Source organism: Oncorhynchus mykiss, chromosome 6 (genome assembly GCF_013265735.2).
Source record: "Oncorhynchus mykiss isolate Arlee chromosome 6, USDA_OmykA_1.1, whole genome shotgun sequence".
Lineage (NCBI taxonomy): Eukaryota > Metazoa > Chordata > Actinopteri > Salmoniformes > Salmonidae > Oncorhynchus > Oncorhynchus mykiss.
In genome coordinates this window covers 2,198,577-2,214,896 of record NC_048570.1, presented here as the reverse complement: position 1 = coordinate 2,214,896, position 16,320 = coordinate 2,198,577, and the positions used below count along the sequence as shown (strand labels likewise).

At 42.1% G+C, this 16,320-nt stretch overlaps 1 protein-coding gene across 3 annotated transcripts in view; it reads right to left on the bottom strand.

Annotated features, from left to right (window-relative positions):
* Positions 1 to 15,002: 15,002 nt before the first annotated feature.
* Positions 15,003 to 16,320, bottom strand: part of LOC110525063 (atrial natriuretic peptide receptor 3) — a 50,655-nt gene continuing 49,337 nt past the window's right edge. For all 3 annotated transcript variants that reach the window (XM_036979198.1, XM_036979197.1, XM_036979199.1), the window contains one exon: positions 15,003 to 15,901. In XM_036979198.1, coding sequence (XP_036835093.1) covers positions 15,790 to 15,901 — 112 coding nt within the window. In that variant the 3' untranslated portion in view covers positions 15,003 to 15,789. The remainder of the gene's footprint in view (positions 15,902 to 16,320) is intronic.

Sequence of the window (16,320 nt, the reverse complement as noted above, 5' to 3'; positions counted from 1 at the left end):
TCTGTATCGAAGCACAACACAGCCCTAAAAAAAATGTCAAAAATGTGTCTGTTGGCTGCCAGCCAAGGCAAAGGATGTATAACTAATGCAAGATGTATGGGAGTCCAAGAGCTCTGCAAGCCTTCAAATGAACAGGGATATTTACCCTGTCAGAGAACAGAGACCCATAGCTATCTCAGGTTTCATCTTATCGTTTTGTTGCCCATTATCATTCCACTACTGCACGCATAAGAGGTTGGCAGTCTCAAAGTTAGAGAAGCGGGCTGGTAATCAGAAGGTTGCCTTTTCAAATCCCAGGACTGACTGTATCGGAATGTAACAACAATTAGATGTTTTGAAGGACAGCAAAGTCATCTATTAATTCATATAATTTATGTCTCTGTCTGACCAGAAGCTGAGAGGAGTCAATAGAAGGCCACGCTAAGACCCACTGTCAGTGCATTAGCATATTTCTGAGAGGAGTCAATAGAAGGCCATGCTAAGACCCACTGTCAATGCATTAGCATATTTCTGAGAGGAGTCAATAGAAGGCCATGCTAAGACCCACTGTCAATGCATTAGCATATTTCTGAGAGGGGTCAATAGAAGGCCATGCTAAGACCCACTGTCAATGCATTAGCATATTTCTGAGAGGAGTCAATAGAAGGCCATGCTAAGAGCCACCGTCAGTGCATTAGCATATTTCTGAGAGGAGTCAATAGAAGGCCATGCTAAGACCCACTGTCAATGCATTAGCATATTTCTGAGAGGAGTCAATAGAAGGCCATGCTAAGAGCCACCGTCAGTGCATTGGCATATTTCTGAGAGGGGTCAATAGAAGGCCATGCTAAGAGCCACCGTCAGTGCATTGGCATATTTCTGAGAGGGGTCAATAGAAGGCCATGCTAAGAGCCACCGTCAGTGCATTAGCATATTTCTGAGAGGAGTCAATAGAAGGCCATGCTAAGAGCCACCGTCAGTGCATTGGCATATTTATGAGAGGAGTCAATAGAAGGCCATGCTAAGAGCCACCGTCAGTGCATTGGCATATTTATGAGAGGAGTCAATAGAAGGCCATGCTAAGAGCCACCGTCAGTGCATTAGCATATTTCTGAGAGGAGTCAATAGAAGGCCATGCTAAGAGCCACCGTCAGTGCATTAGCATATTTCTGAGAGGGGTCAATAGAAGGCCGCGCTAAGAGCCACCGTCAGTGCATTAGCATATTTCTGAGAGGAGTCAATAGAAGGCCATGCTAAGAGCCACCGTCAGGCATTAGCATATTTCTGAGAGGAGTCAATAGAAGGCCATGCTAAGAGCCACCGTCAGTGCATTAGCATATTTCTGAGAGGAGTCAATAGAAGGCCATGCTAAGAGCCACCGTCAGTGCATTAGCATATTTATGAGAGGAGTCAATAGAAGGCCATGCTAAGAGCCACCGTCAGTGCATTAGCATATTTCTGAGAGGAGTCAATAGAAGGCCATGCTAAGAGCCACCGTCAGTGCATTAGCATATTTCTGAGAGGAGTCAATAGAAGGCCATGCTAAGAGCCACCGTCAGTGCATTAGCATATTTCTGAGAGGAGTCAATAGAAGGCCATGCTAAGAGCCACTGTCAGTGCTTTAGCATATTTCTGAGAGGAGTCAATAGAAGGCCATGCTAAGACCCACTGTCAATGCATTAGCATATTTCTGAGAGGAGTCAATAGAAGGCCATGCTAAGACCCACTGTCAGTGCATTAGCATATTTCTGAGAGGAGTCAATAGAAGGCCATGCTAAGAGCCACCGTCAGTGCATTAGCATATTTCTGAGAGGAGTCAATAGAAGGCCATGCTAAGAGCCACTGTCAGTGCTTTAGCATATTTCTGAGAGGAGTCAATAGAAGGCCATGCTAAGAGCCACCGTCAGTGCATTGGCATATTTCTGAGAGGAGTCAATAGAAGGCCATGCTAAGACCCACCGTCAGTGCATTGGCATATTTCTGAGAGGAGTCAATAGAAGGCCATGCTAAGACCCACCGTCAGTGCATTAGCATATTTCTGAGAGGAGTCAATAGAAGGCCATGCTAAGAGCCACCGTCAGTGCATTAGCATATTTCTGAGAGGAGTCAATAGAAGGCCATGCTAAGAGCCACCGTCAGTGCATTAGCATATTTCTGAGAGGAGTCAATAGAAGGCCATGCTAAGAGCCACCGTCAGTGCATTAGCATATTTATGAGAGGAGTCAATAGAAGGCCATGCTAAGACCCACTGTCAGTGCATTAGCATATTTCTGAGAGGAGTCAATAGAAGGCCGCGCTAAGAGCCACCGTCAGTGCATTAGCATATTTCTGACAGACACCGGTGGCCTACCAGTCAGACAGTAGACATAAAAGCTTGTAGTCAGTCATTTACAATGTTTCCAGACCCTTTTCCAACCAGCGGTGAACAAATTAGTAGAATCCTCCTCTGGCTTTCACTTTCAATGACAGAGAACCAGTCACTCTCTTCCAATATCCACAGCAGAATAAAAACACGGCTGAGGTTCTTTTTTTAGTTTTCTTTCAGTGTTTACAAGGTGTTCTCAATAAAAAAGAGACCCTCATTATAGAGTGAACTGGGTACTAATGGACTAATGGAAATGTTTCCAGTAGCTACATTAACACTGGGAAAGGCATTGTTCATCAGCGATGAATAGGAATACAAGAGCACTGCTATCGTCAAGATAGCTCCTTCAGACAAGCTACATGACACAATATTGTATATTCCTTCTCTTCTATTTTATTTTCGGAGACAGACAAGGTAACAACTCAACCTCCACTGTTGTGATTTTTTGGGGTAATTTAACACAAAGATAATGATTAGCATTACAAGAGAGAAGATTTCCAACAATAGCTCTTATATCGCTTTTCAACCACATGGTGACTCTTCTATGTTAGCTTCCCCTGAGGTGTCACTGCCGTCAAAAGTGACGTTATGTTACCTCACATGGAGCTTTAACTGACAGTGTTTGTCTATGGAGATTGCATGGCTGTGTGCTCGGTTTTATACACCTGTCAACAACGGGTGTGGTTGAATTAGCCGAATTCACTGATTTGAAGGGGTGTCCATATATTTTTGTATAAATAGTGTATGTGGAAACGGAACAATGACAAGCATCCAAACACCCCTTTGACAGCTATATACAATGGCCAAGTGATAACCAATTATCATGGTATTTCCTGTTCTTAAGTTCCTCCAACAAGAGGAGAAATGCCAGAGTCCTAAAATGAACGGTCACTCACTCTGCATTGTAAAACCGTCGACTGTAAGGTACAGGAATGTCCATGTTAAAGACGTACTCTGCTGTTTGTGGCCTAGGAATTCGAACAGCCCAGGTCACTACTCGGTCCAGGCTGAAACACAGCTGCCGAAACACAGCGAACAGGTTCAACCTCATAGTTCGCAGTCCTTTGATTAAAAAGAATCCAAGGAATTTTTCCATCGAGGTTTGTTACCATTGCCAGATGTGAAATGAAAAGGGTGACTTTGAATGGGCTGGGCTTTTACATGCCTTGGAAGGAAAGACCACTGAGCTACAGGCTGTTGTGAGGACAGAAGATCTGAAGGGCCTGTAGACGTTGACTTTGATTCTCTGATCGTTTACAGCATGTTGTCGTCAGCCTGCCCTTTCCTCAATACAAGCCTGTCCTTTCCTCAATACAAGCCTGTCCTTTCCTCAATACAAGCCTGTCCTTTCCTCAATACAAGCCTGTCCTTTCCTCAATACAAGCCTGTCCTTTTCTATAGAAAGACAGACAAGAGTAAAACAGGGACAGTCAACATATACAGTAGTTGAACATGTAGCTCAGACATACATACCACACATACAGTATTTCCAGTTCTAGACATTCTCCATGTTCAGAAAATAAAAAATAAAACAGCTCCTATACAGTAAATTGGCACTGTGGCTGAATAGTCACCTGACTAAATAGTCTAGACAGAATGGTCACCTGACTAAATAGTCTAGACAGAATGGTCACCTGACTAAATAGTCTAGACAGAATGGTCACCTGACTAAATAGTCTAGACAGAATAGTCACCTGACTAAATAGTCTAGACAGAATAGTCACCTGACTAAATAGTCTAGACAGAATAGTCACCTGACTAAATAGTCTAGACAGAATAGTCACCTGACTAAATAGTCTAGACAGAATAGTCACCTGACTAAATAGTCTAGACAGAATAGTCACCTGACTAAATAGTCTAGACAGAATAGTCACCTGACTAAGTACAGTAATCTGAATAGTCAAAACATGGGAGCATTTAACATTAGCTATTATAGTGTCATTTCACTACAACACCAAGGTGATCCAACAGCTTCATTGTGGATGGATTGATAGACTGGCGTGATTATGAGCACAACTCTCCCTGATGGACTCCTGACAGTCACAGTATCGTGAGAGTCTCTGTTATCCCCCTGTTTGTTTAACTAACGTGTCCTGCTTGCCCAGCAATTTCAGCCTTGCGTTTATTTTCCAAAGGGTATCGGGAGACTTCTTGTGGGGTAAGATCTGGCCCCAACGAGTGCCTGGGGAGGCTTCTTCCTCAGATCAGAGAGATCAACAGAAGATGCATTTGGCTGATATGCCTAGAATATGATAGTCTAATGTGGAATGCTGCAGGACACAGAGCAGAGGATATCTGATGCAGAGGGGGATGTAGACAGTGAAATCAAAGCATCCAGGCTAGGTCTACTAAACCTAACGTTGAGAAAAAATAATGGTTTTGGAACTATGTCAACAGTACCTAGGTTTGATCCTGTAGGTTCCTTAGTTGAGATGCATTAAAGTTGATTCTAAAATTGTAAGACATAAGACATAGGTTGTTATCCATCTAGTCTGTTGTATACCATGACCACGTGTTCCGTCAAGCACGGATTGTTGTCCTCAGACTCTTAAACCAAAAAAAAAGGAGAATGAACAGATCCAGTCTGTGACATTAGTTACTCAGAAGAGCTGCCCTGCAATTAAACTGTAAACTTCTACATTACCCGTGCCATGATGCAATTTGTTTTTGGAAAAAAATGTTCTTTAAAAAAAAGTGTTCTAGAACAAGTTTAAAGTTTAAGACTCCCTCCTCCTCCAATGCCCCATACCTACAGCTTCCTCCTCCTCTAATGCCCCCTGCCTATAGCTTCCTCCTCCTCTAATGCCCCTACCTACAGCTTCCTCCTCCTCCAATGCCCCCTACCTACAGCTTCCTCCTCCTCTAATGCCCCCCTACCTACATCTTCCTCCTCCTCTAATGCCCCCTATCTACAGCTTCCTCCTCCTCTAATGCCCCCTACCTACAGCTTCCTCCTCCTCTAATGCCCCCCTACCTACATCTTCCTCCTCCTCTAATGCCCCCCTACCTACATCTTCCTCCTCCTCTAATGCCCCCTATCTACAGCTTCCTCCTCCTCCAATGCCCCCTACCTACAGCTTCCTCCTCCTCCAATGCCACCTCCTCTAATGCCCCCTACCTACAGCTTCCACCTCCTCCAATGCCCCCTACCTACAGTTTCCACCTCCTCTAATGCCCCCTACCTACAGTATCCACCTCCTCTAATGCCCCCTACCTACATCTTCCTCCTCCTCTAATGCCCAATATCTACAGCTTCCTCCTCCTCTAATGCCCCCTACCTACAGCTTCCTCCTCCTCTAATGCCCCCCTACCTACATCTTCCTCCTCCTCTAATGCCCCCTATCTACAGCTTCCTCCTCCTCTAATGCCCCCTACCTACAGCTTCCTCCTCCTCTAATGCCCCCCTACCTACATCTTCCTCCTCCTCCAATGCCCCCTACCTACAGCTTCCTCCTCCTCTAATGCCCCCCTACCTACAGTTTCCACCTCCTCTAATGCCCCCTACCTACAGCTTCCACCTCCTCCAATGCCCCCTACCTACAGTTTCCACCTCCTCTAATGCCCCCTACCTACAGTTTCCTCCTCCTCTAATGCCCCCTACCTACAGTTTCCACCTCCTCTAATGCCCCCTACCTACAGCTTCCTCCTCCTCCAATGCCCCCTACCTACATCTTCCTCCTCCTCCAATGCCCCCTACCTACAGCTTCCTCCTCCTCCAATGCCCCCTACCTACAGCTTCCTCCTCCTCCAATGCCCCCTACCTACAGCTTCCTCCTCCTCTAATGCCCCTACCTACAGCTTCCTCCTCCTCCAATGCCCCCTACCTACAGTTTCCACCTCCTCTAATGCCCCTACCTACAGTTTCCACCTCCTCCAATGCCCCCTACCTACAGTTTCCACCTCCTCCAATGCCCCCTACCTACATCTTCCTCCTCCTCTAATGCCCCCTACCTACAGTTTCCACCTCCTCTAATGCCCCCTACCTACATCTTCCTCCTCCTCTAATGCCCCTACCTACAGTTTCCACCTCCTCCAATGCCCCCTACCTACATCTTCCTCCTCCTCCAATGCCCCCTACCTACAGTATACTATTATAACAAAGTGTAGAGAAGAGAACCCACTAACTTGTAAGCATCCTGTTGGATAGTCCAGCTATGATTTAGTGAACAAATGTTTTGTATTAAACAGGAAATAACCCAGCAAAACTGTGACACAACTTCCTGGCGTTCTAGGCACGTTCTAGGCACGTCCTAAAGACACATCTTTGTTTTGTAGGGTACATGTCTGTTTTTAACGGTAATTAACAACATGTAAATTGTAAATCCAATCCAATCACCACAGTAACTCTTCACGCTAAGTGGCTCGTAAAACCTGTACAATAATTATTGTAATTGTTACAAGATATAACTTTAGTAAGCGCCTCGTAATGGAAATGAGTGTCTTATCACTGAAGAACATCATTAATTTGTTCATCTCCATTGCATGCTGTTAAAAGGCAATTACGGAACAACAATGTAGGACACTTAAAAAACACAATGGAAAGTGTTACCAAATCAAATGTTATTGGTCACATACACATCGTTAGCAGATGTTAATGCGAGTGTAGCGAGAATGCTACGTACGTACTGGGTACATACAGGATACCAATGTGCAGAAAAGCAGATAAGTGCAGTGTTGTGATTGACAGAAGCTACAGTTACTCTAACATGCAGAAACTAACAGCTCTGCTAGTCCCCAGATGGTAGGCGTTAGCTGAAGACGCTACTATGGGGATTCAATGGGAATTGTCCATCGGAGAACGCATTGTGTGTATATATGTGTTGTGCATGTGTTAATTAATCACTCCTCTGTGCAGTGAAAGGGATAATAAAATGTCCACTTTCATCTGCAGCGAAATATTTAATACTCATACTTAAGGCCAAAGGAAGTATTTGTGGGACAGATGACACAAGGCTGTACGTACAGAGAAAGCACGGTTCATTTTAGGATTATTTTCATACTTTGCAATTGAGCCTCAATGTCCTGTGGTTCATGTGATGCTGTGGGGGGTGCATATCAGGGCAACCCTAGAAGCGCTGCCATGCCAACGTGGACATTCCAATAGGTAGATGTTCTCTGACCCTTATAATGCACAACATAAGTCTTATCGTTTAAGATACATTCATTTCTTTACTATAAGTAACTTATATCATGAGGATGTCATTACAAATGTAATTTGTTTAAAATGCTGTTAACAAAAGGAACTGTAGTGGTCTGGGTGTAGCTGGTGCAGAGGAGTCAGGCGCAGGACAGCAGAGATGAGTAACACAAGTAACTTTACTCAAATATTCCAATAACATGTCGTAATACCGAGCCCACAATAACGGACCGAACATACATAAAACAATCACGCACAAAAACCACGGGGAAAACAGATGGTTAAATAATGAACATGTAATGGGGGAATAGAAACCAGGTGTGTAAGACAAAGACAAAACAAATGGAAAATGAAAAGTGGATCGGCGATGGCCAGAAGGCCGGTGACGTAGACCGCCGAACGCCGCCCGAACAAGGAGAGGGACCGACTTCGGCAGAAGTCGTGACACGAACATTAATTTACTGTTTGCTTATGACATGACTACAATAGTTCAATCCTGTACGGCACCTTTATTTGAATTTCTAGTAGGAAATATAGGAAATATTATGTTGACCATTCTGTCATTACCTAATATTATGTTGACCATTCTGTCATTACCTAATATTATGTTGACCATTCTGTCATTACCCAATATTATGTTGACCATTCTGTCATTACCTAATATTATGTTGACCATTCTGTCATTACCTAATATTATGTTGACCATTCTGTCATTACCTAATATTATGTTGACCATTCTGTCATTACCTAATATTATGTTGACCATTCTGTCATTACCTAATATTATGTTGACCATTCTGTCATTACCTAATATTATGTTGACCATTCTGTCATTACCTAATATTATGTTGACCATTCTGTCATTACCTAATATTATGTTGACCATTCTGTCATTACCTAATATTATGTTGACCATTCTGTCATTACCTAATATTATGTTGACCATTCTGTCATTACCTAATATTATGTTGACCATTCTGTCATTACCTAATATTATGTTGACCATTCTGTCATTACCTAATATTATGTTGACCATTCTGTCATTACCCAATATTATGTTGACCATTCTGTCATTACCCAATATTATGTTGACAATTCTGTCATTACCTAATATTATGTTGACCATTCTGTCATTACCTAATATTATGTTGACCATTCTGTCATTACCTAATATTATGTTGACCATTCTGTCATTACCTAATATTATGTTGACCATTCTGTCATTACTATAGTACTATTATGTTGACCATTCTGTCATTACCTAATATTATGTTGACCATTCTGTCATTACTATAGTACTAATATGTTGACCATTCTGTCATTACTATAGTACTACTATGTTGACCATTCTGTCATTACCTAATATTATGTTGACCATTCTGTCATTACTATAGTACTACAATGTTGACCATTCTGTCATTACTATAGTACTATCATGTTGACCATTCTGTCATTACTATAGTACTATCATGTTGACCATTCTGTCATTAATACAGTACTATTATGTTGACCATTGTCATAACCTAATATTATGTTGACCATTCTGTCATTACTATAGTACTATTATGTTGACCATTCTGTCATTACTATAGTACTTTTATGTTGACCATTCTGTCATTAATATTGTACTATTATGTTGACCATTCTGTCATTACTATAGTACTATTATGTTGACCATTCTGTCATTACTATAGTACTATTATGTTGACCATTCTGTCATTACCTAATATTATGTTGACCATTCTGTCATTACTATAGTACTATTATGTTGACCATTCTGTCATTACTATAGTACTATTCTGTTGACCATTCTGTCATTACTATAGTACTATTATGTTGACCATTCTGTCATTACTATAGTACTATTATGTTGACCATTCTGTCAATACTATAGTACTATTATGTTGACCATTCTGTCATTACTATAGTACTATTATGTACTATCATCTTGTTTTTATAAGACACTAACACACAGTCAACTTACACACAGCTCTGGCACACACACTTATCCCATCTAACCACTAGGCTACCTGACGTTGTTGCAGTGAGTGGGATGGGTTCCACTCCAATAGAAGGCTTATCATTTAACTACTGTAGGTTTAAAAGTTCCTATCAGCATTATATAATTTGAATCACCCAGTATTGGCCCTGGTTCAGCAGCAGACTGCCAATAATCTGTGTGGATGTATTTGCCTTCTGCAAGGCCTGCAGTGACTAGCCTCTGTGTTCCCCCAATTACTTTTTTGGCTGGTCTGTTTCGGGATTTTTCAAATTATGATTTGAAACTGACATTACATTTTGTCATTGAAATGTCCCTAGGTCATTTAACACTAAACAGCCACCAAAGTTAGATGTTTGGAGGGAATGAGGGGGATTTCAACGTCTGTCAATTGGATGTTTGGAGGGAATGAGGGTGATTTTCAATGTCTGTCAAAGTCTGCTTTGAAAAACAGAAACCTGTTAGATAATCTCCAAATTGGAAAAACTACAGGAATTATATTCAAATTAGTTATAATAGAGTATCAAAATCATACAACCTTATTTCACTTGTTCAAACACCTTCAGAATTATACTAGACTCCCTGAAGCTCCAGTAAAATTCTCTTGACAACACCTGGCCTTCGAAGTAAAAATAGACTCCCTGAAGCGTCGCTCGTCAGATACATTTATTTTCTGTGTCATCACCTCTCATGGGTTTGAATGTATTCACACGACTGATAATTGAAGAGACAAGCAGAAGATTCATTTCAAAATAGTTTTACACGCTTTTCATTCTCACCAAACTGTTGCTAAGAAATTGGCGATGAATGTAATTGATTGAGCGGATGCTTTACCGCAGAGCGGATGCTTTACCGCAGAGCGGATGCTTTACCGCAGAGCGGATGATTTACCGCAGAGCGGATGCTTTACCGCAGAGCGGATGATTTACAGCAGAGCGGATGCTTTACAGCAGAGCGTATGCTTTACAGCAGAGCGGATGCTTTACCGCAGAGCGGATGCTTTACCGCAGAGCGGATGCTTTACCGCAGAGCGGATGCTTTACAGCAGAGCGGATGCTTTACCGCAGAGCGTATGCTTTACAGCAGAGCGGATGCTTTACAGCAGAGCGGATGCTTTACCGCAGAGCGGATGCTTTACCGCAGAGCGGATGCTTTACCGCAGAGCGGATGCTTTACCGCAGAGCGGATGCTTTACCGCAGAGCGGATGCTTTACAGCAGAGCGGATGCTTTACCGCAGAGCGGATGCTTTACCGCAGAGCGGATGCTTTACAGCAGAGCGGATGCTTTACAGCAGAGCGGATGCTTTACCGCAGAGCGGATGCTTTACCGCAGAGCGGATGCTTTACTGCAGAGCGCAGAGCGGATGCTTTACCGCAGAGCGGATGCTTTACCGCAGAGCGGATGCTTTACCGTAGAGCGGATGCTTTACCGCAGAGCGGATGCTTTACCGCAGAGCGGATGGTTTACCGCAGAGCGGATGCTTTACAGCAGAGCGGATGCTTTACCGCAGAGCGGATGCTTTACCGCAGAGCGGATGCTTTACCGTAGAGCGGATGCTTTACCGTAGAGCGGATGCTTTACCGCAGAGCGGATGCTTTACATGGTAGAAGAATAATAATACCATAAAATACATAATTGCATCATATGGCCAATGAGAATCTCCTGCTGCCCATGAATAGGAGAAGATAAAGTCATCATACTGAGTGGCTTCAGAAAGTATTCACAACCCTTGACCTTTTCCACATTTTGTTGTTACAGCCGGACTTTAAAATAAATTAAATTGAGATGCTGTGTCACTGGCCTACTCACACTACCCCATAATATCAAAGTGGAATTATGTTTTTAGACATTTTTTTTTAAACAAATTAATAAAACATGAAAAGGATGAAATGTCTTGAGTCAGTCTAAGTGTTCAACCCCTTTGTTATGGGAAGCCTAAAATAGTTCAGGAGTAAAAATGTGCTTAACAAGTCACATAATAAATTGGACTCACTCTGTGTGCAATAATAGTGTTTAACTTGATTGTTGAATGACTCCTCTCCCCCACACATACAATTATCTGTACGATCCCTCAGTCGAGCAGTGAATTTCAAACACCGATTCAACCACAAAGACAAGGGTGGTTTTCCAACACCTATTAGTAGATGGATTAAAAAAAGCAGACATTGAGTCACTTTCAGCATGGTGAAGTTAATTACACGTTGGATGGTGTATCAATACACCTGTATCTTTGTGGTGACTGAGTGTATCTTCTAACTCAGTTGCCGGAGAGGAAGGAAACCGCTCAGGGATTTCACAAACAGTTAGAGTTTAATGGTTGTGATAGGAGAACTGAGGATGGATCAACAACATTGTAGTTACTCCACAATACTAACCTAAATGACAGTGACAAGAAGGAAGCCTGTACAGAATACAAATGTTCCAAAACATGCATCATGTTTGCAATAAGGCACTAAAGGAAAACTGCTAAAAAATGTGGCAAAGAAATTAACTTTACATCCTGAACACAAAGTGTTATGTTTGGGGCAAATCCAATACAACACATCACTGAGTACCCCTCTTCATATTTCAAGCATGGTGATGGCTGCATCACGTTATGGGTGTGCTTGTCATCAGCATTTCGGATACAAGCAAATGGAATAGAGCTAAGCACAGGCAAAATCCTGGAGGAAAATCTGTTTTAGTCTGATTTCCAATAGACACAGAGACTAATTCAGCAGGTCAATAAACTAAAACACAAGGCCAAATCTACACTGGAGTTGCTTACCAAGATGACATTGAATGTTCCTGAGTGGCCTAGTTACAGTTGACTTAAATCAGCTTAAATGGCTATTTAGCAATGATCAACAACCAACTTGACAGAGCTTGAAGAATTAAAAATAATAATGTGCAAATATTGTAATATTTAGGTGTGCAAAGCTCTTAGAGACTCACCCAGAAAGACATCTGTAATCACTCTTACAGACTTACCCAGAAAGACTCACATCTGTAATCGCTGGCAAAGGCTTTTTTATTTAAATAGTCAAGTCAGTTAAGAACAACTTATTTTCGTTGACGGCCTAGGAACAGTGGGCGACAGATTTCTACCTTGTCAGCTCGGGGATTCGATCTTGCAATTATTAGTCCAACGCTTATTAGTCCAACGCTCTAACCACTAGGCTACCTGCTGCCCCAAAGGTGATTTGCTGCCAAAGGTGATTCTAACATGTATTGACCCAGGGTTGTGAATACTTATGTATATTAGATTTTTTTATTTTATTTCATTTGCAAAAAAAGCTACAAACAAGTTTTCACTTTGTCTTTATGAGGTATCGTGTGTAGATGGGTGAGAAACCAATCTCAATTGAATCCATTTGAATTCAGGCTGTAACACAACACAATGTGTAATAAGTCAAGGTGTAATGAATACTATCTGGAAGTTTCCCTAATCATGAAACTGCACAGTTTCTTCATATCAGAAGTGTTAACTATATGTTTTATGTTGTATTTCTATTATTACTTACAATGGGCCTCAGGATGGTATCTCTGTGCATTCAATTTGCCGTCGGTAAAATAACATGCCATTGTGTTCGTTGTCCGTAGCTCATACCATAACCCCACCGCCACCATGGGGCGCTCTGTTCACAACGCTGACATCAACAAACCGCTCCCCCACATGACGCAATACACATGGTCTGCGGTTGTGAGGCCAGTTGGAAGTTCAGCCAAATTCTCTGAAACGACATTGGAGGCGGCTTATGGTTGAGAAATGAACGTTAAATTCTCTGGCAACAGCTCTGGTGGACATTCCTGCAGTCAGCATGCCAATTGCACGTTCCCTCAAAACTTGAGACATCTGTGGTATTGTGTTGTGTGAAAACTACACATTTTAGAGTGGCATTTTATTGTCCCCATCACAAGGTGCACCTGTGTAACGAGCATGCTGTTAAATCAGCTTCTTGATATGCCACACCTGTCAGGTGGATGGATAATTTTGACAAAGGAGAAATGCTCACTAACAGGGATGTAAAAAAATGTGTACACAACATTTTAGAGAAATAAGCTTTTTGTGCATATGAAAAATTCAGCTCAAGAAACATGGGACCAACACTTTACATGTTGTGTTTATATTTTGTGCACAGTATCAGTCAAAATGTTGGACACACCTACTCATTCAAGGGTTTTTCTATATTTTTTACAACTTTCTACATTTTAGAATAATAGTGAAGACATAAACTATGAAACAACACATATGGAATCGCGTAGCAACCAGAAAAGTGTGAAACAAATCAAAAAATATTTGAGATTCTTCAAAGTAGCCACCCTTTTGCCTTGATGACAGCTTTGCACACTGTTGGTATTTTCTCAACCAGCTTCATGAGGTAGTCACCTGGAATTCATTTTAATTAACACGTGTGCCGTGCTAAAAGTTAATTAGGGGTGGCATACAGAAGATAGCCATATTTGGTAAAAGACAAAGTCCATATTATGGCATGAACAGCTCAAATAAGCAAAGAGAAACTACAGTCCGTCAATACGGAAAATGTGAAGAACTTTGAAAGTTTCTTCAAGTTCAGTCGCAAAAACCATCAAGCACTATGATGAAACTGGCTCTCGTAAGGACCGCCACAGGAAAGGAAGACACAGAGTTACCTCTGCTGCAGAGGATAAGTTCATTAGAGTTACCAGCCTCAGAAATTGCAGCCAAAATAAATGCTTCACAGAGTTCAAGTAACAGACACATCTAAACATCAACTGATCAGAGGAGACTGCGTGAATCAGGCCTTCATTGTAGCGGGTGCGTAATTGGCAGCAGAGAAGTCAGGCGCAGGAGAGCAGAACTGGGTGATAACCGGAGATTTATTAAACAAAACCAACGGCATCCAGAACAAGCTAAATAGGCTCAAAAATAACCCGTCGTGCGCTCACGGGGAACATGCACAAGCACTACAATAAACAATCCCACACAAAGACATAGGGGTAACAGAGGGTTAAATATACAACAAGTAATTGAGGGAATTGAAACCAGGTGTGAGGAAAAACAAGACAAAACAAATGGAAAATGAAAAGTGGATTGATGATGGCTAGAAGACCGACGACGCCGAGCGCTGACCGAACAAGGAGAGGACCCGACTTCGGCGGAAGTTGTGACATTCATGGTCGAATATCTGCAAAGAAACCACTTCTAAAGGACACCAATAAAAAGAACAGACTTACTTGGGCCAAGAAACAAGTGAACGGATGATCTCCGCATGTGTGGTTCCCACCGTGAAGCATGGAGGAGGAGGTGTTATGGTGTGGGGGTGCTTTTCTCATGACACTGTCAGTGATTTATTTAGAATTTAAGGCACACTTAACCAGCATGGCTACCACAGCATTCTGTAGTGACACGCCATCCCATCTGGTTTGTGATTAGTGGGACTATCATTTGTTTTTCAACAGGACAATGACCCAGCACACCTTCAGGCTGTGTAAGGGCCATTTGACCAAGAAGAAGAGAGACGGAGTGCTGCATCAGATGACCTGGCCTCCACAATCACCCGACCTCAACCCAATTGAGATGGTTTGGGATGAGTTGGACCGCAGAGTGAAGGAAAAGCAGCCAACATGTGCCCAGGATATGTGGGAACTCGCATGCTGGAAAAGATTTCCAGGTGAAGCTGGTTGAGAGAAGAGTGTGCAAAGCTGTCATCAAGGCAAAGGGCGGATACTTTGAAGCATCTCAAATATAAAATATATTTAGATTTGTTTAACACTTTTTTGTTTACTTCATGATTCCATATGTGTTATTTCATAGTTTTGATGTCTTCACTGTTATTCTAGTTACCTCTGATCTGACCAATACCAGTCCTCTCAGGTTTGACTAAAACACAGCAGGGTGGAGAGCAAATGTTTTTTTCTGACAAACAGGCCAAAACATTTTCAAAGTCTCATGACACAAGAGCGTCCATTATCTGAATACATTCACACCCACGATCCTGTACATTAACAACTACGCAGTGTTATACTACTAAGGTCTTGATAATTACTAAAAGCAATTTGCACAGACTATAAATGCTGCCGTGCTGGCCCTCTTAAGGGGAGAATACACACCTATATCCTTCTACAGAGACGAGATGCAAGTGGTGCTTTGTGACGGCTAACTTTCCTGAGAAAAATGAAATTCCAAAACGTTAAAACACCAAACAATTAAAAACACAAAACAATGACATGATGTCTTTCTTTAAATAGCATGAGTACTCTGACAGCAGTCGAGTCTTTGGTCACATTCCCATGATGCTTGGAAGGGAACGGAAACGTCAGGAGCCACAGACGAACTCAGTGATGCTCTACGCCGCCGAGAAGGTAGATCTGACAGAATCTTCTCGTAACTGACGATGTTTCCCGATGTCATGTTCATCCCTGGCGGCGCGTCTCTCAATGGTTATAGTGTAGTTCTTCCTGTTAGGAACAACAACAAAAAAGCTTTGAGTTCATATTCATTACAATTTTATTTAGAACAGGCAAGTAATGTATGTATACTGTGATGCTTAATGTACAGATGTCATGTCTGTATTCCTATAGCTGTCATGTCTGTATTCCCCCTATAGATGTCTGTATTCCCCCTATAGATGTCATGTCTGTTTTCCCCCTATAGATGTCTGTATTCCCCCTATAGATGTCATGTCTGTATTCCTATAGATGTCATGTCTGTTTTCCCCCTATAGATGGCATGTCTGTATTCCTATATATGTCATGTCTGTATTCCCCCTATAGATGTCATGTCTGTATTCCCCCTATAGCTGTCATGTCTGTATTCCCCCTATAGCTGTCATGTCTGTATTCCCCCTATAGATGTCATGTCTGTATTCCCCCTATAG